Source organism: Lasioglossum baleicum, chromosome 12, assembly GCF_051020765.1.
Source record: "Lasioglossum baleicum chromosome 12, iyLasBale1, whole genome shotgun sequence".
Lineage (NCBI taxonomy): Eukaryota > Metazoa > Arthropoda > Insecta > Hymenoptera > Halictidae > Lasioglossum > Lasioglossum baleicum.
The window spans coordinates 3,049,456-3,075,505 of NC_134940.1; the positions used below are offsets into that span (position 1 = coordinate 3,049,456).

The 26,050-nt window shown below is 36.9% G+C and overlaps 4 protein-coding genes across 8 annotated transcripts in view; 1 reads left to right on the forward strand and 3 right to left on the reverse strand.

Annotated features, from left to right (window-relative positions):
- Positions 1-4: 4 nt before the first annotated feature.
- LOC143214686 (WD and tetratricopeptide repeats protein 1-like) lies at positions 5-4,405 on the reverse strand. 2 transcript variants are annotated; one of them, XM_076436027.1, is made up of 14 exons: positions 4,208-4,405; positions 3,578-3,693; positions 3,376-3,506; positions 3,173-3,284; positions 2,710-3,096; positions 2,003-2,126; positions 1,707-1,886; positions 1,513-1,622; positions 1,308-1,435; positions 1,104-1,184; positions 886-1,028; positions 668-809; positions 392-584; positions 5-313 (listed from the first exon to the last, which is right to left on the reverse strand). In XM_076436027.1, exons 2-14 carry the CDS (start codon positions 3,638-3,640, stop codon positions 110-112), a joined length of 1,998 nt encoding a protein of 665 aa, XP_076292142.1. In that variant the 5' UTR covers positions 3,641-3,693; positions 4,208-4,405; the 3' UTR covers positions 5-109. The 2 variants fall into 2 exon arrangements, with proteins under 2 accessions (XP_076292142.1, XP_076292143.1); XM_076436028.1 differs by lacking the exon at positions 4,208-4,405 and having other exon boundaries at positions 3,376-3,496.
- A 163-nt stretch (positions 4,406-4,568) lies between these two features.
- On the forward strand, positions 4,569-6,199 carry Rpl32 (ribosomal protein L32). Its single transcript, XM_076436051.1, has 4 exons — positions 4,569-4,696; positions 4,952-5,070; positions 5,560-5,712; positions 5,999-6,199. Exons 2-4 carry the CDS (start codon positions 4,978-4,980, stop codon positions 6,155-6,157), a joined length of 405 nt encoding a protein of 134 aa, XP_076292166.1. The 5' UTR covers positions 4,569-4,696; positions 4,952-4,977; the 3' UTR covers positions 6,158-6,199.
- Positions 6,162-23,037, reverse strand: Esp (Epidermal stripes and patches). Its single transcript, XM_076436026.1, has 11 exons — positions 20,028-23,037; positions 11,075-11,253; positions 9,891-10,147; positions 9,481-9,682; positions 9,063-9,283; positions 8,802-8,973; positions 8,554-8,721; positions 8,309-8,470; positions 8,071-8,211; positions 7,848-7,993; positions 6,162-7,319 (listed from the first exon to the last, which is right to left on the reverse strand). Exons 2-11 carry the CDS (start codon positions 11,250-11,252, stop codon positions 6,963-6,965), a joined length of 2,004 nt encoding a protein of 667 aa, XP_076292141.1. The 5' UTR covers position 11,253; positions 20,028-23,037; the 3' UTR covers positions 6,162-6,962.
- Positions 23,038-24,156: 1,119 nt separating this feature from the next.
- The window catches only part of Axn (protein axin), a 30,998-nt gene continuing 29,104 nt past the window's right edge, over positions 24,157-26,050 (reverse strand). For all 4 annotated transcript variants that reach the window (XM_076436023.1, XM_076436019.1, XM_076436021.1 and 1 more), the window contains one exon: positions 24,157-25,508. In XM_076436023.1, the coding sequence (XP_076292138.1) occupies positions 25,382-25,508 (127 nt within the window). In that variant the 3' untranslated portion in view covers positions 24,157-25,381. The remainder of the gene's footprint in view (positions 25,509-26,050) is intronic.

Genomic DNA, 26,050 nt, shown 5'->3' on the forward strand with positions numbered 1-26,050 from the left:
TAGATAATTAGAATTAAAGTATATTAATTATTCTACAAATACAGCATTGAATAAGTCTTCGGATATTTAGTTGCAGTTTTATGCCACTTTTCAATATCTTTTGAGAAACTTAACTCGGTCTACAATCCAAAGGTAGCATAATTGACTGATTTTGTTGTTCATTGCCGTCTTCGTTATGTTCAGCTTGTTGACTAGGAAATCTATATCCCATATTCATGAGCATTGCTTCGAACGGATCTATGTTCATCCGTATTTGATTTGTGGCTGCAGCGTCTTCTAAATCCTGGATTTTCCTATCGTTAACACTACCATCCTATATTAAGCATAGAATATTGTACGTTTGTTATTCATTGAATTACTTTATTTCGAATTAATCATTACGGGCAATTACCTCGGGCAATGGGCTCCATAATCTGATTACTGGATCGATACCGCTAGTAGCTAACAAACATGTTGACGGATGAGGTTGGAGACAATTTACAATTCGTTCGTCTCCTCTTAATACGCGAATAATATTCGTAGTATTACGATCCCAAATAAAAAATGATCCATCGTCTGATCCTGCTACAATATATTGACCATTGCTTAAAGGAAAAATTGATAATCATCAATATATTGTACATTATAAACATGATTAATTAATTATCGGTTAAATGTGTATGCCTACTTTCCAAAGAAATTAGCTTCTTTTATATCGGTTGTGGTGTTACAATGTCCACAAAATCTCATTTTGTAATCGATCGTATTATGTCGCCATTCTTTTTCATATTCTGATATTTGAAACAGCGGCAGATTCGTAATATCTCTACCTGATTTCATAATAATAATAACAATAATAAAAGATCTCGCTAATATAACGACATAAAATGTTAACTTAAAGCATACCAGAATCTATAGCTTCCTTTATATCCATTCTCAATGCTTTACACGCCGAATTGGACGCATATTCAGGAAATTTTTGTTGAAACTCTTTAAGTACTTTATCAGCTTCTGCTGCCTGATCTAAGTCAAATAGACAACGCGCCAGTCTAGAAACACACATCTAATACTCTATACTTTACTCAGTAAATGAGATATTATAGTATTAATATATTTATTGATACCTAAAACGTGCTTTAACATGTCCTGGATCGAGGAGTAATGTTGTTTGACAGTCTTTAAGTGCTGCGTAAATATCACCATCCCTACAAATCATATTAAAAATGTCAGGTAGGTCTTTTACTTTTTCTTCTCCGATAAGTCCATATGCAACGCGACACTTTTATCTATTATTCGAATAAGAGATACAATAATTGAAAAGTCCGTACCAAGTTCGTTTCATATACGCTGCAGCTCTATTAGCATAAAGCACAGCTGCTGTAGGACAGTAACTAATTGCCTTATTATATAAAGTAATTGCCAATACATAGTTCTGTTGCTCAAAACACTTATTAGCCTAATAAGAAAATCATATTCATTCCGATCCTTTCTGTTTCATATTTAGTTTAACAAAAATTCAATTAGTCAACTTACTTCGTATTTTAATTTTTCAACATGAGCCGGCAGAACTTTTACATTTCCCTTAGCATACGCTATACTGTCCTCATTATTTTTGCTTGTGTAACACGACTTTCCAAAGTCCCCTATAATTAATATCATTCAATAATTATACTGTTCACTCGTGTCATTATTAATAGTTCGTGAAAAGTAATGCTTGAAATAGTCACCCGTATAAGTATGCATAGTATAACCGAAGCATGTCTTTACATTTTTTGGATTGTTGATATCAAATAAATAAATTTGTTCTCCGCCCATGTTAATGAGAAGTTCGTTTCCATCAGCGCTGAAGGTTAAGTATGTAGTAGTAATACTCCTATTATTGTCACGCTGTCGAGACTGTAGATGGCCTGCTCAATATCAAACATTAACAGTCTTTGTTAAAGCAATCATGCTACATATAATAAAAGAGGAAGATTAAAGTAAAAAGGAGTTGCGTATGCTATCTCCGATCGTACGAACGAACCCGCGATAAAATACTGAGCGCAACCCAATGGTATATTCTCATCTGGATCTCCTTCGCCAGCAGCACGACGTAAGGAAGCGTGTCCTCTTTCCCAGTCGCTGCGTGGAGTAGAGACAATAGGCACCTACGGAAATGTCCAAAATATAATATATAGCTTATTTTATGTTATTGTACATATAGCTTTTATTGTACAGGGTGAACTACGAATCGTGACCTTGTAGAGATTACTCTGTTATTAGCAGTCCGATCGAAATGTTTTCATCGGGTATAGCATGGTTCCAAGAGATCTTTCAAGTGATTATAGCAAATTTTTTGCAATTATTTTTATGTTATGATACTTACCGAGTTCGCTTCGAAATCCTGTAATAGGCATAAAAAAATGATAGGTGTACATACTTGCAAAAAAGTGAAGGTGAAAAATTTGCTATACCTAATCTCTACTGATCACGATTTGTGGTATATTATATCTGTGGAAAAATGCTGTATGTCACAATTTCAAAATTGTAGTATAGTAAAGTATAATATAGTAAAAGTATAGTAAATTATAGTAATAGTATAGTATAGAGTAAAAGTCATGAAAATAAATTCGAAAGGCTAAAAAAAATAATGTAATTTAACCAATGTCCTATGTTGAAGCACTAGCGTGACTAAGGCAAAGTATGTGACACACGGCGGTCTTCCTGACAACCACAGATATATGTAATTACCTGAGCAAGCTTGATCATCCTGCGATCGTACATTCGTACGTACGCATCGCTAGCTCCGACGGCTATTAATTCTGGTCGTTTTGGATTCACAGTGACACATTTAGCTTCGGCGAATCGACCCACATGATTGTAAAGATTTATTAATACAGTATTAGATCCGTTACTTTTGCAAGTATGCGGAGCACGAATATCATATTGTAGAATAAGACCATCTTCCGCGGCACTCCAAAACAAGAAAGGGACAGTAGACGCGGTAGCAATACGTTTCACACGGCCCGTATGACAATTGCATATAAGCATAGGTTCGGTAAGTGTTAAATCACGAACTCGTACCTTACTATCTCCAGCACCCGATACCAGTATGCTGTCGTTTGATTTTGGCATAAACTAAAATATGCGTACAATTGAAAATATTATGACTATTCTAAAGGAAATTAAGCTTTACATCTATTTCTCGCATTACCTTAACGGAAAATATGTTTCCATAATGACCCGTGTGAAGTACTAATTTCTTTTCATACCGAAATGGATCCCATAAGATGATGTCCATATCATCAGATGCCGAGGCAAGAATTCTGAAAGCAACAGTTAATTAATTCTTTTCGTTCTTTCTTTATTTATATCGTGAACAATAGTTTTTTATTTGACTTATTTAGAAATACTTACTGTCCACTTTCATTCCATTCTAAACAATTTACACATCCCGTATGCCCGACTAATTCTTTCTCTAATCCTAATCGAGAAATCAAATTTTCTGTAACATGTAAATTCTGAGAGACTGTATACGCTGCTGAATCCTAAAAAAGTATCGAAAGAATTCAAATGAAATATTAACGAATCAATATTCATCTAATGCAAGGGAACTTACCTGTATTTCACGTTGCCGTACCAAATCCAGAACTCTATAATCTTTGTCGTATGCATTAAGCATTTCTATACTTATTTTATATAACGTTTTACGATATTGAAAAACTTAAATATTCTCTGGAATCACAAAATGTTGATTATAAAGAAGCGTAAATATAATTATTGTGTACAAAATAATTAATAGATCCACGTATACGCTGTATTACAGAAGGAAGGAGATAATTTGAAGAAATTATGTATAGCACAAATCAATGCATTGTAAATATGAAATGTATCGTAACAATAATCGAAGAAAAAAGTTATTGAAAACTACATGTTTGTTCAAAGCTTTTTTGGCATTTTGCTACGAAATTACCAACAATTATACTTCATCAATTTGTAAGATGTATCGATTAAACTTTAAAAAATACATAATAATGGACATCCACTTATTTCAGTAAACACATGCAATAGAAATTAATTACAATGAAATTTTGTTTTCGGGCAAAACTTAATTACCAAGAACGATCTTTTCTGAATTTATTATCAAATTTATTGACTATTTTTATCATTCTACAGAAGTTCTAACTATATAAATGTTGAACATTTTCTTTTCATTATGAAAAATTTGTTCTATTTATGTTGAACTTACGTTTAATATTCGACACAGTCTTTCGTAGTTTCATCACTCGTTCAAAATTATACATCTGTTGTTTCTCATTGACATTCTCGTTTAAATCGTTCTTACGATTTAATTAAATTTTGGTTCCATAAACATTGAAATATTTACATATGCCATATGCACACATGCATACGTGTATATATTCTTGTTGCAAAAACTTGTCCATGCTACTGAAAATGCAAGAAAGACACTAGTCATGCTTTAACTTTCAATTGGTGGACCACATGTCACCAGAGAGGCTATGAGAGATCATGAATCGGGTCTACAAGTATATATGGTCTATGGTCTAAGGAGTTATCAACGAAAACCACGGACCAATCAGAGCGCGCCAATTCCGGTTCAACCACCAATAATAACACGAATTAGTCTCTAGATGGCGATCTGATCGTTTTAAATCCACAGCGTATTGTTACTTCTGGTTCGACCTAACCTTTTCTGCCTGGTGCATAACGAGGAACGGTACGTGATGTTTTTGAAAATCCGTAATTTTCCGTAAAATCGTGTGAAAAGCGAAAAATATATATGTAACATCTTGCTTTAGGGGAATGAAAGAGACTGAGTGATACAATATTTTTGAAAATAATGTAATATTGCAGAGCGTAACGTTGATAAAACAACATGCGATACGGACGTGCAATGTTGTCATACACTGTGTGTCTTTCAGGCTTGTGTGTTTGACCGGTGTACATTGTATTTATGACTTTTATATTTCAGATTTGTACCATCCAACAAAAGTCAAAATGGCTATCCGACCGGTGTACAGGCCCACAATTATTAAGAAGAGAACTAAAAAGTTCATTCGCCATCAAAGTGATCGATACAGTAAACTAAAGGTACTTTATATAATATTTAATAAGATTTTCTATAATATATTGTTACGAGTGTCGATATCTCTGGTTGCCAGGAAAAACGCCGCATGTCACAATTTCCAAAAATTCAAGTTCACGTATTAATTGAGCTTTATCGTATATGATTTACGTATTTACCAGAAAAAAAGTTATAAAAACAAATTCGAGAGGCTCCAAAATAATAATAATAAAATAATGCGGCGTTCTTCCTGACAACCACATATATTATGTTATCGATACATTGGACTGGATGTGTCGACAGATAACTGCTTCTCCTCGCCTAATAAATTGATTACGGTTTTCTTATAATAGTCTACTTTTATTGTAGAAGTTATTTGCCCAAGCTACGTGGTCGCCCACGCGACAATATTTACTGTAGATTTTTCATAATCATATTTCTAAATATTGTAATTATCGTTTTGTATCCTTGGATAGCATTCAATTCAATAACAAAGTAACAAAACAATTTTTCAGAGAAACTGGCGTAAACCGAAAGGAATCGACAACAGAGTTCGCAGACGTTTCAAGGGTCAATATTTGATGCCCAATATTGGTTACGGAAGTAACAAGAAAACACGTCATATGCTGCCGACTGGTTTCAGGAAAGTTCTGGTACACAATGTTAAGGTAAGAATAACAAATTCAACATTCTTGGAAAACTTCTAATATCTTTGTTCAGCATTCTTGGAAAACTTCTAATATCTTGTGCTGAATTTAATATAATCTCGTTTAAATACGAGTTTCATATTCATCGTTTATATGCATACAGAAAGCTGAATAACAATGAAATAAATCCTGATACTGTTTCGAAAGCTTTTTTCGCAATATACATATATAATAATCTAGTAATTAGTAAAGCGTGGTTGCTTCTAGTGTCACGTAACTACAATGAGATCGTCTTGCGCGTTTACAGGAATTAGAGGTTCTAATGATGCAAAATAGGAAATTCTGTGCCGAGATCGCTCACGGAGTGAGCAGTAAAAAACGCAAAACTATCGTTGAACGTGCTCAGCAACTTTCCATTCGAGTAACCAATGCCAGCGCAAGATTACGTTCTCAAGAAAACGAATAAGATCTCATTCTTGTTTGCTTTATTAATAAACTATTTACAGTATGTTTGTGAGTCTGAAATTGTTTCTTTCTATTCCCTTATATCTCGAGTAATACTTTTAATCGTTAAGCTTATCACACAAAGTACAATGGTTTAACATAAACCTACTTCTAATCGATAGTTTTTATTTTAGTATTTAAAATAATTCATTATATAATTTATTTCACGCGCATCACAGTATACAAAGAACAACGTAACATTAATAAAATTGAATTGAGAATTACAATTGTTGGAAAGTTTTACTAACAATAAGTAGTACATCTTGTTACTGACGATCTTCTACGATGAATGATAAATGTATAACAAAATCGATTGACAACGCGATGTTTATAATACATATTACATGAATATCCATTGCATTGATTGCAATGTTCTTTGTTTCTTTTTTTAAATATAAAATACAACGATGCTGGACCTACTTCTGCGAAACTCAATGGCTATGCGAATTGAGAATCTAGAAGTGTTTGTCTTCGGATACCTCTAGAATCAAAGGTAATAAGTAGACCGTGGATCTTTACGCAATATAAAAGTATTCTGCATTGATCGCGGGAAGCAGGAAGAAAAATTACATTAAAAACAACGTTACAACGTTCTTAAATTTCTTAGCCAATCAATTTCTTTGTGAATGCATAAAGATCCGCAGTCCAGTAAATAAGAAAGACGTTGTTTAACAACTTTCGACGAAGTGGCGGTTTACCACCGATACACGATACTGTGGTAAGTTCAGTTCGAAGCAAGTATAACGTACTTGTATAAATAGCTTATTCTATTTAGCTTGCTTTAAGTATCCTCTATCTTTCAGGAGACCGTCCAGCGCCTCTTGAGTATAATACACAACAAAGTCGCTCGACGCAACACCCTCGAATACCGCGTAAACGGAAGGCTTCAAATTGTAAAAGAAGAGGGGCTGACCCCTTAACGCAAAATCTCTTGTCAATGTTTCGATTACTGTGGCTGCAGTAAAATCTGCTCCGTAAATGTGTGTACAGTCGATCACGACTGGCGTAGAAATGTCTCCGCTGCGCTGACTATATTTCGTTACTAGATTCCGTACGTAATCCACCGATGGGAAAATTAGACACCGATCGGGCGTTAACATGAGATACTGGATGCCATGTCGGGTCTGTAACACGTGAGACAGCATAAATGTAGGTACGTCAATATTGGATGATTGCAAAAGTTCGTACTCGATTTATCTCGCCACCTTTTTTGAAATTGGACATGTAACTTTTACGATAAAGGAAATCAGGTTGTAAAATGTTCGGATACAATTGTGGAAAATAGTGGCGACTAAAATTGATTAATAGACTGCGTATCTTTATGCAAAATAAAAATGGTCTGCATCGATTGCAAGGAATAGAAGTCAAATCGAATGTTATTTCTTTCCTTGATGACTTTAATAGAGGAGAAATCATATATCGACATCGTGAATTTTGAAAATTGTTCAATGATCTTGAATTTCATCTACTCAACTTTGCTATAAACGCATAAAGATCTATTGATTAATAAAACTGTTGCAATCATCTGATGTCTCCTTTATTTGCGATGACATGACAAATGTATTCAAAAGCATTCGTTACGCCATGAAAAATAAAGGAGATCGGGACCACCCTGTACATTGAAATTTGACAGAAACGTTCGTGACACGTACTATAAGTTTCTCCACTGATATCTTCGGTCGAGCTGCATGATAGAGAATGAACATTATATTGATTCCAATGCCGCATAGAATCCCAATCTCCAGTTGCAATAATAAACATGCGACGAACGTTGCTACGCCTGGGATTAAATCCGACTCTGCGAAGGCAATAACGATATGAGAAGAAAGTTTCATCGGAGTTTCATTCGTAAGAAATCTGTGTTTCGGAACATACTCTTCGTTCTCCACATGGGCTTCACAACTTTCACTTCCACCATAAATATTACAGCAGCTATGATGATGGCAGCTAACGTGGCTTTCGGTATGTAGCTGAAGTATGGTGTGAGGAATAGGAGGGCTAATATTACTAGAGTACCTACAATGGAAGGAACACGTTAGAAAGCTGCTTTTATGAAGAGGAGAACGCATTTCTTCTTGGAATTCCAGTCTAGATCGATGAATTATTGAATTACCCGTGTAAAGGCCGCCCATCGGAGTCCTAACTCCAGAAGCATTGTTCACTGCGCTTCTGCTAAGAGATCCTGAACCAGGAAAAGCTTGAACAAACGAGTTGCTAATGTTTGCGATTCCAATGGCAATTAGCTCCTGCGTTGCATCAACTGATTTTCCAGTTGCTAGAATAAATGATACGATTATATGATAACATGTGTTAATGATAAGCGCGTATGTATGTTCTTCTTCTAGAAGAGAAACTTACAGAATGCTTTGCAAATAGCAATGTCCTCCATTAACGAAATCAGAGGTAAAACTAGAATACCGCTTCCCAAATTGGAAATCATCTCGACAAAGGTCACCGTTGTATTGTTACTGTTGGTATACGAGAATGGTGGTAATTGTACAGTGGGCATACCCCCCGGTATGTGTCCTATCAAAACATATTCACGTGAAATTAAATTAACTTTTTTTTTCTTTTTAGAGAATTAATGCTACCGGCTATTCTCTTACCAACCACTCTGAAGGGAGACTCATCGCTGAAACTGTATCCCAAAACGCCGCAAATTATCACCAGAAGCGCGTTCCGCGATGTACCAATCAGCCAGATAATTTTATTCAGAATACGATACTTCGACGTTTGCGGTTCTTCATCTTTGGGTCCTATTTTATATGAGGCTAAAAGCTGCGATAGAATAGTACAAGGCAAAATATAAAGTTCATTTCATAAAATGCGCTGTCTTTTGATAACATATGAAATGATTATACGCTTACTCTAAGGAGGAGGAGAAGTACTATGCAGGTTGCTCCAAGTGCAGCATCCCAAACAGATGTTTTGTGCAGCTGTCCACCAATACTTTTCCACATTTCAACAAACTGAGCTCCTTTCGCGGGGATGCCGAGAATGTCTTTGATTTGCGAAGTAACAATGATCAGTGCTACAGCGGATGTGAAGCCTGAGCTCACTGGCCCAGACACAAAATCAATTAAAAATCCTAGAATCAGCATGACAATTCGAATTAATTAAACGAATTCTAGTAGGGTCTGCAATCCCGCGAGGTAGATGCGTTTTATAAACTTTAGTACGAGAACGTGGAACGTTAATGGAAACGAGACTGTACCTCCTCAAGAAATACGGAACTGCAAGCCTTAAATTCAAGGCATACCAGTGAGATTAATTACACGTACTCACCAAGACCAAATATCCCCATTATTAACTCTATCACACCGGCTAAGAAGCAGAGTAATATCGCATGTGGTAACGGCGTATCAAGGTGAGACACAGTTTGGTAAGTAAGCAATGAAATAATTGCAGTTGGCCCGAAGGGTGTGTCTTTACAGGATCCAAATATAATATATATAAAACAGCCTAAGAAGCTACCGTATAGTCCATACTGAAACAAATTCTTCTGTGTAATCGAATAATTGTTCTGAAATGTTTTACACTCCTCAAAAGAATTAAGGGATCACTTGTGCGAACCCGAAAAATTGCTCCCATAATTTTGATGGAGTTATGATCAGGTAAAGTGGGAGCAATTTTTCGGGTTCGCACAAGTGATCCCTTAATTCTTTTGAGGAGTGTATTTCGTGAAATTGACAAACCTGTGGGGGTAGGTTCGCCACGTTAGCATAAGCTAGAGATTGTGGGATCACAGTCAGTCCGACGGTGATGCCAGCGACAAGATCACCGATTATATCTTGACTATTGTATCTCGGTAACCAGTTTAAAATTGGTAGCCTTTTGTGAATGGTTTTTCTTGTACAAGCCGATTTTAATCGACGCGTGGTGCACTGCACCGCCGAATTGAATAGGCTGGTCTTGTTCTCGATCACTTCTTCATCCCCTGGCTCTCCCACTACTATAAAAGAAAAAAAAACAATTTTATTGAGAGCTTGTTCCATGTAACGTCGAATTCTATATAGATCGTAAATAAATTAAGTAAGGCCAATTGCTCAAACGTTTTTTAATTCAATGAAGAACCGTCTTGTCACTTAACGTCAAAGTTCAGTTCTACATATACGTAACACGAACAAGAGACGCGAAATGCGAACAACAGTCGGCAACACGATTTACTGCGGATGTTTATGCAATTTGCAATTTTTGTCGACGAGCTTTAAGAAAGTAGAATCGAATAAAATTTGATTTTCAGTGGTAGTGGCCTTCTTAGAACTGAAATAAATCAAAATCGTACCGAATTCTGTCGAATCTTATGCAGGGTATTTCACCTAACTTGACCACCTTGAATATCTTTGTTGTTTTTAAAGATACATCAAATGCCTGAAGGACAAAGTTGAATGGTAAAGTGGGGTTCATACGATACCAAAAAAGATTTTTGTTTTTATGTAATTTTTTTAGAGATATGAATTACTGTCGACAGTAATGGTGTTTTAGAGTTATTTAAATTGAAATATCTCGTGAACCACTAGCTTTTCGACATACATAGGTTAGTACATTTTTATAACGAATGTCCAGCTGCATCGATTGATGTATTAAAAAATACCTCATTCCATTTAAAAAAAGTGAAGGTGACCTTCATATCTTTAAAAAAGATTACATAAAAACAACAATTCTGTTGGTATCGTATGAGCCCCATTTTACCATTCAACTTTGTCCTTCAGACATTTGACGTATCTTTAAAAACAACAAAGATATTCAATGTGGTCAAGTTAGGTGAAATACCCGGTATATTGTAGTATTTTTTGCAAATTTTCGGAAGCTATAAATGCATAAAGATCCGCAGTCTACTCGATGACTATATATAGTACCGAAGAAATGGATTATTTACATATAAAATCCGAGGAACCCTGTATTTCTCGGTGACTGTCGTAGGATTCACGTAAAATGTGCGAGTCGTTCGAGCTGTTGAGATTCAGGCTGTCTCTGAATCCGTTGAAGCCATGATTCGTGTATACCCCGTGCCGATTTTGCTCGTTTACAGGTCCCGCGCCGTTCTCTTTGCTCATCCTACGAAGAAACAGTAACGCATAAATCATTTTTAATAAACCTGGAATCCTAATACCGAAGTAAAAGCTTCTCAACACTTCTAAGAATGTTAATATTATTAAATATGTTTCTTCTATCGATCGTATTTGCTGTTAATAAATGTTAAATGCTTTCGGCGCAACAGTTCGATCGTTTATTACTATAGTTATGAAGCAATTTTGCTAATTATCGAACAAAATCATTTAATAGTTTTCGAAATTATTATAACATATTTACTTTACAGACGCGATTCAAATAAATCTTGAAAAGGATCCAAACTAGGATCGAAACTAGGTTTGATAATTAGCAAAATTGCTTCATAACTATATTATTTAAATATAACATTTGTTAATTTATTGTATCGACTACTTCTGTGCGTTAGCTTGAACTCTAACTTTAAAAACCCATCACTCCATTCTGTAACCGAAGTTAATTATTGTTAAAGCATGAACGATATTTACAACGCCCGGGGATTTACTTTATGACGAATCATTTCTTTCTATCTAGGTTTTTATGGAGCATAGACGTTTCTCGAACGATTTCGATTAAACAGATCATATTGTATGTACACATAAATTGTTGATCGTGTATGGAGGCACGTATGCAAGCGACATATAGTGGAGCGAACGTCATCGATGAATGTCCACATAGTGCATTGCCCTAATTCGGTATGATGACATTCGCAATAAATACATAAAAGACATAAACATATACGCACAGTGACTTCTATTAATATTCGGACGCTTTCTCTCTCTCTCTCTCTCTCTCTCTCTCTCTAAAAAAACGATAACTTTTTAACTCTTTGCACTCGAATGGCGAGTCTGAGGCGCCACTAAAACTTGCCATGCCATTATTCAAAACAGTTTTAACACTATTATATTAAAGTCTGTATTCTATAAATTGTAAAAAGCTCAACTGTTATACATATATAAAAAAGCAGGTTCAATTTGATGTGCACAGTGTAAAATAGATTACATAGAACAAAACTGATCTGGGTTGAAACAAATATCTTGATATTGGAATTGAAATTGCTTCGAGTGCAAAGGGTTAAATATTGGACTATACTGTATAAGCGCCTGGTTAAAACATCGTAATCCTGGGGTTCCCAATAGATGAACGGAGCTGGGATTATGAAACTGACGCACGAGATCGTAAAAACTTGGACTTTCCTCGATCAGCTTGGCTTCAACTTTCCCCTTAGGACAAAGGAAATACAAAGGAATTTGTACCGTAATACGGCTTCACGATAAATTATCAACGATTGGATTAATCGTTGAGAAATCCGACGTTAAACAGTTCAGATTTCCTCCTTGCAAAAGCGTACGCGACGTTCATAGCGATCACGAGTTCATAGGATACGAGGACTTTTATTCAACGAGACCTCCAAACGGAGGATAATCATGCTCGCTTTCCTGCCCAGTCTTCTAGTCCATGAAATCGTGATAAATTCAAGTAAAATTGTATTCCTAATGAAAATAGGAGTACGTAGTTAGAATTCACAATATTCACAGGCTGTTATGTCACCGCAACCTTTTTTTTCTCTGCGGTATGTCTTGGACTAATTAAGAAACACGACCAGACTGCCTGGCTAATGGTAAATTATGTTTATTAGGTGGGTGGCTCGTTTGTCGGGTTTGATAGCCGGTTTGCTCGGATTCCTGAGAAGTTGATAACTTAATTGTAACAAATATTTGACCGATAGAAACCCGTGATCGCGAGACTTACATAATGATTTTCATCCTTCAACGAATCTGCTTTATATGTGCTCAGGATATGTCTGCAATTAATAATTAATAATTCTCTTCGAGATAATATACCATGTTCGTTAGAGGTTGCAGTAATCATTTTTTATAACATCTGCATACATAACATAATCTTACATCATGATACGGAGATGTTGCATCTACCAACGTAGTAGATCAGTATTCTTTTTCAATGCTAGTTAGCATGGTTTATGTTCGCAGCATCTCCCCGCGTCCATCTTTTCGCTTTTAAAGATGGCGTATTGGAGAACGTGGAAAATATATATAATCGTTGTTTGTTGAGGTGCATACATTGTCGTTTTCCAACGAAAATTGCAGAAACGTGCTGAGTAACCCGATCTTTCGAAGCCTGCGGCTGTTTTGTGCATAATATTTATAGCATTCCAACAAAACAGTTAATTGCAAATGAAGCAAAGCTTATCGCAAATGAAGCGGCTAGATTGCGAGACATTGTTAGGATCTGTGTTGTAAACGAGCAGCTGGAACTTTATTTACTGTCAATATATAGTAAAGCGAAGAGAAATCTTTCCAACTGTTTCCTTAAAAATTCGACGATTATATTGCCGGATCAGGAAATTTCCAGGATATTATACAGGGTGTCCCACTGTATCGAGAACGGCAGAATATCTCGGAAGACAGTGTCGTTATCAAAAAAGTGTTCCTACAAAAGTTGTTTGGTATTACGGGCTACGTTACGTGGTATTAATTGTTTTGTTGTGGGCGGAGTGGTGGAGGACATTTCAAGGTCACCTTGATTTTTTTAAATGGAATACTATATTTTTTTCTTTATAAAATAATAGCGGGTAGTGAGACGAATCCAAAGATGTGCTAATTTTTTTTTTGCTAGTTAAAAAAAAAATTTTTTTTGCTAATTTAAAAAAAAAATTTTTTTTATTTTATTTTTTTGTGCTTTTTCGCGACTGCAATCTGTTTTTCAAGCAGATTCCCACAAACCTATCGCAGTCCTATCGCAGTAATTTAATACCGACGTATTCGACGCCACTTAGCAGCGGCTGCTGGCTGTTGGCCGACGACCGATCCAGGATGTAAACACAAGCTTTTTTCACCTTCATCAAAATCAGAATAATATCGTGTAGCACATCTTTGGATTCGTCTCACTACCCGCAATTATTTTCTAAAGAAAAAAATATAGTATTCCATTTAAAAAAATCAAGGTGACCTTGAAATGTCCTCCACCACTCCACCCACAACAAAACAATTAATACCACGTAACGTAGCCCGTAATACCAAACAACTTTTGTAGGAACACTTTTTTGATAACGACACTGTCTTCCGAGATATTCTGCCGTTCTCGATACAGTGGGACACCCTGTATATAATTTCTCTTCGTTTCTTTATACACGATCTTGATAAGGATACACTTTAATTTATCTTTAAACCATGAAATATTTTTCGACCGGGAAGTACATACAGTGACTCCCACTATGTAATAGTCTAACTAACTTTTTTCAGAAGTTAGAACAATTCGTGTGCTACACAACGCGAACAAAATTTTTGGGAAAAATTCCAAGTTGTCGGAGTTCCAGAGAAAATACTGAAAGATGTATTTCGCAACCTTTTTACGTGAGCTTATATTAAAAATTTAAAGAATACGTATCGTAGATCTGTGTCGATTAAACATATTCTATTCATCAAGATCGGTCGACGTTGCGATCAGCTACGAACGTTTAAAGATGTTGAAAATTGCAGTTTTTCCACGATTTTTCTCGTATCGTATTCGATTTCGATGAAACTTTCTGCAAAACGTATTTTTAAAATTTTCCAGAAGGTTGTAAAACGATGGTTGTTGATGGCTGCCCGTCTGGGAAGAGCACGCGATGAATCGAAACATCATTAACATGCTCCACGTAAAACTGTGCGCAGTGGTTGTGGGTATTGTTTAATTGTTCGACGATTATTGTGATTATAGGTATATATATCTCGTGATGCAAGCTCGTTGATCCCAATCTTGGAATCCCCGGCTGGCCGCCAGCATCATTACATTTGCTTGTAACTTCTGTGGAGATTGATCAGCTGAATGGAACAAGAACCAGAGGGGAAAACAAGAAAAAAGCTGCATTATTGCGGGCGTGTCACATGATTCGCTCGTGCAACCGGTCATTCCGTGCCGCTCACGTGCTTCTGAATCAACCTCCTTCATCGGTCACGCGGTTCCCCTTTATCGGACCTCGTGTTGGCACTGGCTTCTCTCGGATCGCAATCCCCCCATAAATTCTATTCGAATTAACATTGTTTTTTATGTAAATCCACTTCGACACACTCGAACAACTCTACCGTGTCCGATGTATCGTTCACGAACGTGTATATACACTACAGTATTATCTCAACCAACGAATTATGCCGTATTCTAATCAGCCTGCCGATACTGGAACTGCTACCATTACCTTGAAATTAGAAATATAGAGGCACCTGCGATGATTATGAAAAACCTGCCGATACGCGATATGAAGCGGACTGTCAGGTGGAAATTCTTCTGCGCACACAGTCTTCGGGACAACCATCTTTTTTCTAACAGTTCTGCAAACTGTGTCACGCTCTTCAGGAGTTCGAGAACCAGATTAATTTCGGCTGAACACTTTGTGCGAACGACGTCCCTTCTAACGAAGTCGTTAACTCACAATCAGAAGTAGACGATCTTTACGCATTTATAGGAAAGTTCAAAGATTTTTAAAAGGTGTGCGAATACGTTTGTACAGCGACTGTAGATCACTCAGAAAATCAGCAATTGTCTAACTAATATAATTGGAATCGCTCGTTGCGAAAGCATCACGTTTATCTAAGCTCGCGATCTACTATCTCGATGCAGTTCTTATTGCTTTTAAATCCGAAATTATTAAGTTAAGCGTCGTCGAGAGCTATCACATGAAAGTAATTAGTATCGTTTAATACATTCGAAGTCTATTGTGTCGTCGGCTTCATTGTTCGAGCAACGCGTGTCGTTTTTTGACGGCAGTATCCAGTTGTGCTCGTATAAAATATATCGCACGCGCGTTTAAAATTGCATCAAACGGCGAACATATCGCATATTCCGTACGAATAAATTTTTCATCGATCACGGATTCGAACCAAACATATTCTCTCAGCTGTGTGTTCGTTCTTTTGATGCTGTTCAAATTGCATACTTTTTTGTACCATCATAATTGAAAATGAAAGATAAAGGATAAAAATGAAAATTGTAGTATTTCTAGATACAACCTCATATACTTATTATTCATTTCCTTTAGTTGCAAGCTGCAAGGTGAAACAAGGGAGTGAAAGAGAGTGATCAGTGATGCGTGTCTTTGATTTAATCTCGGTATAATTTTATTATGTATCCAGCTTGATTAAAAGAACAATGATACAAGAAATGTTCACAAAGAAGTGAAAAACTCGAGAACAGGCGGAGCAGGATATATGTTAGCAAATAGTGAATGATTTCGTGATTCGGATTCTGCTAATCATGAAAGGATAACAGAGTTTTAATTCGACGGGCACTCTAATCATGGGATTAGAGCTCCTAACTCAGTTGTGGCCGAGACCTGGCCAAGAGCTAGCCTAGAGCTGACCATGAAAGGATAACACAATCTTCTCGATTGTTCGTAGACGTCCTTACCGAGGCTTTTCAATATCCTAAACTCCAATTTACATGAAACTGTGTCAGGCATCACAATCAAAGGAGGAATTTAGAACATCTAACATCTAACTACTCGTGGAAGCACGACGTTCAAATGACAATGATGATGCGCCCAGACTATTTCAGATGATCCATGATAAAACCTTCGGATGCAATCTCGTCGATGATTCAACCCTTCGAATCGACAACAAACGTTCTGATCGAATACCTTGCAAAAATGGGAAAATCTCTTTTATATCAACTCTTTGCACTCGGAGCAATTTTAGCTGGAAAATTAAACATTTCTTCCAACCTAGAATAACTGCATTCTATATTAATTTTGTTCTTTGTATGAATATAAAATTGATATAATACCTGATACAATACTTTTTTAGTGGCGACTCTGAGTCACCGCTCGAGTGCAAAGGGTTAAGAGGGTAGACTCGTTTTTCTCACCTAAAAGATGGGTTTTTTTCAGTAGCCAAAAGTGATAGATAAACGATCAATCTAGTAAACTCCTTTACGAGTGGTAATTTGCATTATTCGGAAGCATACAGCTGCGATTGTAGCTATTTTCTTAAAGCTGCGATAGCTACACGCTGTCGAATAATGCAAATTACGCCTCGTAAACATAAAAATAGGACTGTTGAGGGCGATTGCGGCTTAGATTGATCATTTATCTAGCGCTTTCGACTACTGAAAAACCCCATCTTTGTATTATTAAGAAATGAGAAGGCGCATTCCGCTGCGATTGTAGCTGTTTTCTTAAAGCTGCGATAGCTGCACGCTACCGAATAATGCAAATTACGCCTCGTAAACGTAAAAATAGGACTGTTGAGAGCGATTGCGGCTTAGATTGATCATTTATCTAGGATTTGACTACTGAAAAACCCCATCTTTGTATTATTAAGCAATGAGAAGGCGCATCCCGCACTCTTGCAATCCTGGAGACGAGTCTACCCCGTGAAAAATTTAGTAATTGATTAGATACGAACATATTTAATAATGTCAACAATATTTTGAATAATGGGGGAGCAATTTTTAGTGGCGACTCCGAGTCACCGCTCGAGGGTGTATAGAAACAAAATAAAGCGGATTTGCGCGGAGCGTTGTTACAGAATTCGGATAACTTAAACTTTCTTCTTCATAATCACACGATGATCACGAAGAGATAACAAAGTTTGCATGAATTCCACCTGCGCGTCATTATCGAGGAATTTAGAGCACGTAACCTAGACTGGAATATTGAAGGAGAGACTGCTTAATTCCTCCGCGTGTATGTACACCGCAATATTTCGAACAGCTCTTAATCGCTTGGAACGGAGCCTTTAAGTAAGACGTTGAAGCGCACGTGCCGCAGAACAAGGCATATTAACTTCTATTGTAAAGCGCGTGCATCTCTCTATCATTCAAAGGACGCGCGCGGCAACCACGCGATGAAATTGTAGCTTATTTGCAATAGAAAGAACACTATCGGATATACAGTTGTTCTCTCTATTACTGGTTTGCATCTTGATGGCTGCGATGGCATGTCTCTTATCGGCAGAAAATAATCGCATAAAACCATCGAATGTCTCCCGTTTCTCAAACAATTCTTCTCGAACTCGTTCCGTTGCACGGAAAATCCTGCGATAACCAGATTCATCTTTACAATTTCATCTTTACAAACTACAACTTAAGAAAATCCTGGATAAAGAATACGGGTGAATATCTTGCCCAAGAGTTCTAATGGAACGATGTATGTAACGATCTATGTAAATTATACAGAAAGGGCCACGAATCGCGAAACGCATTGTACTTGAACTAAATTATACACGTACAGTTCAAGAAAACTTTTTCCTTCGCAATTGCGACCAACAACAATAAAAAAAGGAATTATTTGCACATTAGCTAGCAAACTCAAAGTTGTCGGGTCCAATTTTGAGAATACTTTGTACACCTACTGTATGATCAACTTCAGCGGCGACGTTTCCGAATGTTCGCCGATTTGTGCTAATCGAATTTGTTTATTCTACTTGTCTGCTCGAAAAGGGAGACGTTATCGAAAGAATCGTTTACTTTTAAGAGTCTCTCCGATCGGCCGGGTCTATTAACTTTCTCGAGGGTCCGTGTGTTTACAGACTCAATTTATAGGCACGTGACTGTATTGCGTGCCACAACTATCGTAATCTGATTCATTGAATGGCGCGTGCTCTAACTCTAACTGATTAAGACCCGGCCCCAGACTTTTCGAGCAATTTCAGCAAGGCTAATAGGGAGTGACCATTGTTCAGTGAAACAAACACACTGGCAGACGTGCGGTCCGACAGTATTTACCCGTGGGCAAAGTAAAGTAATAGTTGAACCCGCGTCGTTAAGGAAGCGACATTCGCTAAAGATAATCAATTGAATTGATCGTGATACGGTAACATTCAATATTTGCCTTCTCAGACATCATGTGATTCATCAGATCTTCTCTACGAGCCATCAACAGCGCCAACATACACCGCTGTCTGATCAACATTACAGTAAAACAATATATTCTCCACGTCGCTGATATAACTTTTTCATCTGCGTCTACATATTCGAGGAATTCGTTATTTCTCGGTAACAAACCGTCTCGATTAAACAAATTATTCCTCGCGTCTATTCTTTTCACGGTGTCGCATGCTTTTCACAGTTGAATGAGCCTCGTACTGAATGCGATAGACGCTCTGCATACGAGTTATGCAAATTCTTCTGACAACGCTAATTGTTCGATTATCGCTCTAAATACACGAAAATTATCCGAAGTCAAATATATGTATTCGAAATTAGCTAATTCGTTGCTTCTTGGTATTCGGTAATTAGATCCAACTGCTGCATAAATTTACATGCGAGCAGAAGTTTCTGACAAAGTAAATTATCGGCTTTGTCCGTCGTCACTCGTGATCCGACACGCGCTACTTTATTCAGGGAGTAAACAATCAAAGAAGCGTTGATTTACCCGCGACATGATGTCTCGTACATTTCTCGAAAATTGTTCTAAAATGTTCAGGAAGTCTCTACAGGGAGATAAGTGCTTTCGGCGCTCGGAGAAATTGTTCTAAAATGTTCGGCAAGTTTCGAGACGAGATCGGCGAGTCGCTGCACATTGTTCTAGGGGAGAGAAGTGAGTTCAGCGCTCGGAGAAACTGTTCTAAAATGTTCAGGAAGTCTCTACAGGGAGATAAGTGTTTTCGGCGCTCGGAGAAGTTGTTCTAAAATGTTCAGGAAGTCTCTACAGGGAGAGAAGTGTGTTCAGCGCTCGGAGAAATTGTTCTAAAATGTTCAGAAAGTTTCTACAGGGAGAAAAGTGTTTTCGGCGCTCGGAGAAATTGTTCTAAAATGTTCAGTGCTGAAGAATGGAACGAGACACTCACCTAAATGTTCAAGGTAATCGCAAGTGACCGGTGCTGCTTGAAAGTTGGCCGAGGTAGACCAAGTCGATCGTCGTTCGAAGTCCCCTACAGTGACAGGAACCGGAAGTTACTTGGTCTTGCATCCGCGACACATCCTATCCCCGTGGAAATCGAGAATGATACGTTTAAAGTCGTTGCGAACGGATCGTGATCAAGTGATTTTTCGACCACGAACTTCCTCGCTCGGCTCGATTTCCGTGCGACGACCACCGGGACGAAGAACAACGCGCGGCCGAAGAGCGATCGGTATCGTTCCGTCACACTTTTCCGTGAAAAAAGAAATCCGAGGGAAAACCGCGATAAACGCGAAATGCTGTGCGCGAGCGAAAAACACGAAATTCAATCCGGTTTTGTGAGGCTGACGACTGAATCCGCGGCAACACGCGGCCGACCATTTAAATGTGTCGTGGTTCTTCGACAGTTTGTGCCGTAACTTCTTCTCCCCTTCTCCTTCTGGCGTCTTTCAGGCAATGTATAACGTCACTGGAGAACAATCCAATCGGAGCCGTAAGGACTCTGCATCAGGCCTGTTCGGACCGGTTATTCTTTTTTCCCTTTCGAAGAAAATTCACGAGGATCGATGAAACACGATCCTTTCTTTTCGTTTTTCTTCCTTGACGATCACTCTGAAAATTCCTAATTTTCTGATTAGGTTTATATCGATAATAGAACGTACGTATACATATCGTGTCGATGTTTGTGTCTAAATACGACTGATGTACCAAAGGTGAACTCTGTTCGCGAGCGCAACAGGAAGAAAATAAATATTATACGAACTCTGTTATACTACCAGTTTATTGTTCTTGAGTAAAAATTTATATGCATTGTATATATCAATCGCGACGTTTGTTGAATACTCACATTTGCACTGCTATTTTCTTGCTCCTAGTTTTCATTGAAGGAAGTTCAACATTATTTCTTCTTCTTCATTGAAGGAGGTTAAACATTATTTCTTCTTCTTCGTTAAAAGGAAGTTAAACGATTCTTCGTCTTCATTGAAAGGAAAAGTTAAACGTTCCTTCGTCTTCATTGAAAAGAAGTTAAACATTTCTTCTTCTTCTTCATCGAAAGGAAGTTAAACATTTTTTAACTAGAAGAAACGCGGGTTGGTAGATTCTATTTTTAAACTGTTTCACTAAGAATATTCGCTACTGATTGTTGACGAGCTGCGTTGATTGATCAGTCCATGCACCATGTAAATAAGGCAAATCCTTGTACATACCACATACATCTCGTCGGTTCTCGCGAAGATCGAATGCGCATTTCAAACTTGTTTAGGATAATCGACATTTTTTACTGGTTTATAAAAAAAACCTGATCAATCGACTTCTCATCCACTAAAAATAAGTTTTGTTATCTTTTTGAAAACGACCCGTGCGCAGCGGTGATAATAGATCGAATCTTTGATCTATTCTTAATCCCTTCGGAACATCGCGGATGATGTTTCGCGCCTCGATGGTTATCTATGTAACAATTGATGGGATTAAAACATTTAGTCGCAGTCATTGTTGCTGGAGGGACGGAAGAAAATTGAATTTGCTTGTTATCAGCATGTTTCAAAGTTTCTAAGACGATTACCTCTGCTCGTGCGTACTCGAGCTTTATATGACTCCAATATACATCAATTTTTATTCAATAAAGCAACTACTAAGTTTTGAGATAAGTATATATACTGTATATGCGAGTAATTAAAAGTTAAATATTGTTTCTAAGTCGAGATATTGCACGATCAGATGTAACAAGGGCGAGATAAACGATTAGACTAATGCGGACTCGTTTGAAAACACGATTTTTTATGTTGATTCAATTTTTATCTCGAGTTTTATCTCCGCTCGGTGATTTCCTTTGAAAAATCGTTATCGTCCGTTCTTCCTTGTCATTTTTGGGATTACGACTGGTATTTGCTGAGAATTTAAACGTGTCTGAAAGATCAATATAATGTTGAATGGTATTTAAACAGACATATAACAGTTTCAGAGCTACAAAATAGTTGTAGAAAGTGTTCAACGTTGACGTTAGCGAAAGAATCTATAATTAATGAAAACTATTAACAAATACATGTACAGGATTTCAATATAAATTATTGTTACTTGTGTATATTATTATCAGTTCGTACCGCGATAAAGTCCTTCGACGGACGCAGGCTTGAATTCAGAGAACAACAAGGTTTCGTGTCCCACTGATCCTTCGTGTCCTATTTACATATTTACATAAAATTTCAGGAAAGATGCGAGAGCCGTAAGCTGTTGTAAGTTGCACATGCGTATGTCCACGGGATCTAAAAGGGAAATTAAAAACCCTGAAACGTAGATAAAACAACGGAATTTGAATAAATTACTTCTTCAGATTATTGCCACACGTATAAATATAAGAAGATAACACCATCTATAAAATCATATTTAGTAACGTAAACAATATTTTGAATAAGTTCCTCTATATCTATAATTTCAACAAAATAATCTTGCTCGTCAATTAATCAGTCTACTTGAAATAATGTACAGTCATCGCGTGTGTATACTTAGCACTAATATTCTTTCGGTCGACACTACATCAAAATTATCTCTTCGAAACAATATGCTTACAGTAATTGGAACCGATAAGTGACACAATTGTTTATTTTAACATAATGACCAGAAAAAATGTTGAAAAGCCTCTAGGCTCTTTTAAATCGCTTACACCACTTGTGTTTAACATATAATAAAATGAAATAACAGGATAGATGACATGAGAAAGGAAATATAATCAACGTGAATCTTCTCTTCCGTATATATTTCAAATTTCCATTATTGTATTCTCCTTCTGGAATCCCAGACAATAATTTATTTAACTACCTAGAACGAAACAGTCAACATTCACAAAATGAATCGAACAGTATACATATATGAGACACAGGTGTGATTTCCCAAAGTAATAGAGTACAATAGATTTCATATAATCCAGTGAAAATGGCATTATTATTCTCAATACTTTTGATATACAATAATAATCATTATTAATTAATTAGGTACAGGAACACTTTATCATTCGTGGTAATAATTAAAGATAATCAATTACATACAATAAACTGTTATCAGCCACGGTGCATCGCCTCCAGCCTCGGCGTCATTGAATTCATTTTAATGTAGATACTACATTTTTTTTCTTTTCTCTTATCTTTCTCTCTCTCTCTCTCTCTCTCTCTCTCTCGCGCGCGCTCTTTCTCTCTCTGTCTCTCTCTCGCTCTTTCTCACTCTCTCTCTCTCTCTCTTTCTTTCTCGGTGTCTGTTAAAAATTCAAAAATCAGTTTTAGGAAGCGAGCGCCTACGACTATAAGAATCGAACCATTATGCGAAGGCCATTCGAGAAGATTTCAATCACACGTTCGATTTTATTTTTTCACTTTTCTCTTCCGTTTCTTTAGCCACTCTTTCTTCGTCTCTGTATATTATAATTTACGTATACGCACATAATTTCAATCTCGTCGCAAGAATCATTTTGTTCTCGTTTGAATTCGAAAAAGTGAAACGAAACGGATTAGTACATCGTCGTTGAGAATTCGATACTAAAAAAAAAACGAAAAAGAAAAGAAAGTGTTGTGGAAATTATAAACGATGCTGATAATTGTTTCTCGTTTTCTCTTTTCTCGTTTTTTTTTTTTGTTAGCGTTAACGATGCTAATTGATTAAGCTTGCAAAGACTACGATGAAGTTTGGAAAAAAATATATACAAAACGCTCGGTGTATCAAATTTATCCTCTCGATATTAGACCCGCTGGTCTCCAATTTATAAGTATCTCTTAACCTTTTTTTTTCTCTTAGGCTTACTTTGATCTTACTGCACTAAAAAGGCACAATTTTTCGCACCTGATAAAACATTGTGTTACGGTCTAGACACTAACGATTCCTTCTTTTTTTTGTGTGTGTTATTTATCATTTCCACCAAAGTACTTCGTGTTTTCAACCCCCACCCCATTCCCACCCCTCCCCGCCCCGAAAAATGCCAATTTATTTTCGTTTCTGTTGCGTGTCGCGCTTCTATTTCCCATGTACGTGTTGTGTGTTTATGCGATGCAGGAGCTTATTTTACAATATCAAATGGGTGATAATGGTGGTACGACAAAACATGATTTGTATTCTTAATATTTTTTTTTTCACAGTATCTCGAATGGGGGCGGTATATTACGTACATTAAAGCAGAGCGTGCGTGTATTTTTTTTCTCATAATGCACGTAATATACCATCTTACAAACTAATTTGTAATAATGTTCTTTCCTATGTATATCTAAGGCCTATACAGGCCTTACTAAGGCGATGAACTACGCGGGCCTTTGTACAGTCGTTTGGAAAACTATGGGAAGTCTTTAAGAGGAAGAAATTATTCATTCAATTAATATACAATGTTGTTTCCCGGCGTCGATGCGGTCCTGTCCGAATTTGATCGGCGACAACTGGACTGCGGATGTTTATGCAATTTTCTAAATCTGATCTTCAGCGGTAATAGTCTTTGCACACAGATATGAAATAAATGAAAATCTTACTCGGTTCTATCAAATTTCATATTCTAGTATTTTTTTGAAAATTTCCAGGAACCATAAATGCATAAAGATTCGCAGTCCAGCGATAACCAAGTTTGCGATCACGATGATACTCCGTTTTTTTACACGAATCTCTGTCTAGCAAAAATGAATAAGTTGCTTGCTCGTTGAAAATTCCGATTAACTTCGTTCACGTTACTGCAACTTGCCCACTTCCGTGTTCGTTTCTTTTTGATTTCTTCTGTTTTCTTTCGCTAGCAAAACCTCCGCCACATCAAAGGAACGCTTCTTCGTCAAAATCATAGATTAAATTATGTACAATACAGCAACACCGTATAATCGGGAAGAAACAAGTACGATATGAAATATTATCGAACGTCGAGAGTGTACCGTTTCGATGAGAATTAAAAAAATACATTTCGAAGAAGAGACAAAGTTCTGTAAAAAAATCAAGCATTATAAATCAAGGATCAACATCCAATCAAAATCTATTGTCATCCAAACAGGGTTTCATTTTTCTTCTTCTTTGTGTGTGTTTTTTTTTTTTTTTACTTAATAAACATATAATGGTTTTGCTCGGTTAACAGGTTTTCTTTTTTTTTTGTTTCATCAATTTTTAAAAGCACTTGCGCTCGGTTGGCTGAAGCGGAAGAAACCGCTTTAGCAACTTGAATAAACTAACACCGAGTATCGCCTTATTAGGTTTCTTCTTCTAGAATGCTGGTCCTCTTAAATAAAATTAGTTGCGGCACTTTATCGAAGTTAGCACGTTCTTTATTGAGAATATCCTTGTTTCAGTCTATCACTCGAGCGCCTTGACTTGCGCCATAACTTTACCCTCCCATAACGGTAAGATTTCGGAGTCGTCGGTTATTTCTTCTTGAATAACCTTCGTATCCAAATCCTCGCACTCAGTTTTAAAGAAATATCTAAAAAGAGAAAATTAGATCGTTAGTATAACTGTTCACGTTGTAATATTAAGACGAGATATTAGGTCAATCGGAAAGTTCCGTCCGTTTAGCGTCGAGTAGCTGTAGCTCGAACTGTCGTTGACTATAACGTCTAAAGTAATGTTAACTTTTTCGTTTGGACATCTTTCAATAAAATTCAATACATAACAATATACGCTTGCATCAATAACATCGTTTTTTTCTACATTGAAAATGTCGGAATTCGAGCCGAATAAGCGTCATTTGCGCGAAGTGTTAATCTTTTGCTTCAATTGGAAGAAAACTGCAGCTGAAACTCATCGAATGATTGTAGAAGTTTATGGCGATAATGCTGTTTCCGATCAAACATGTAGAGAATGGTTTCGACGCTTTAAAAATTGTGATTTTACTGTGGAGGACAAAGAGCGTTCTGGACGGCCACGAGTATTCGAAGAAGAAGAATTGCAGGCATTGGTGGATGAAGATCCATGTCAAACGCAAAAATAAATTGCAGAAGCGTTAAATTCTGCTCAATCTGTCAT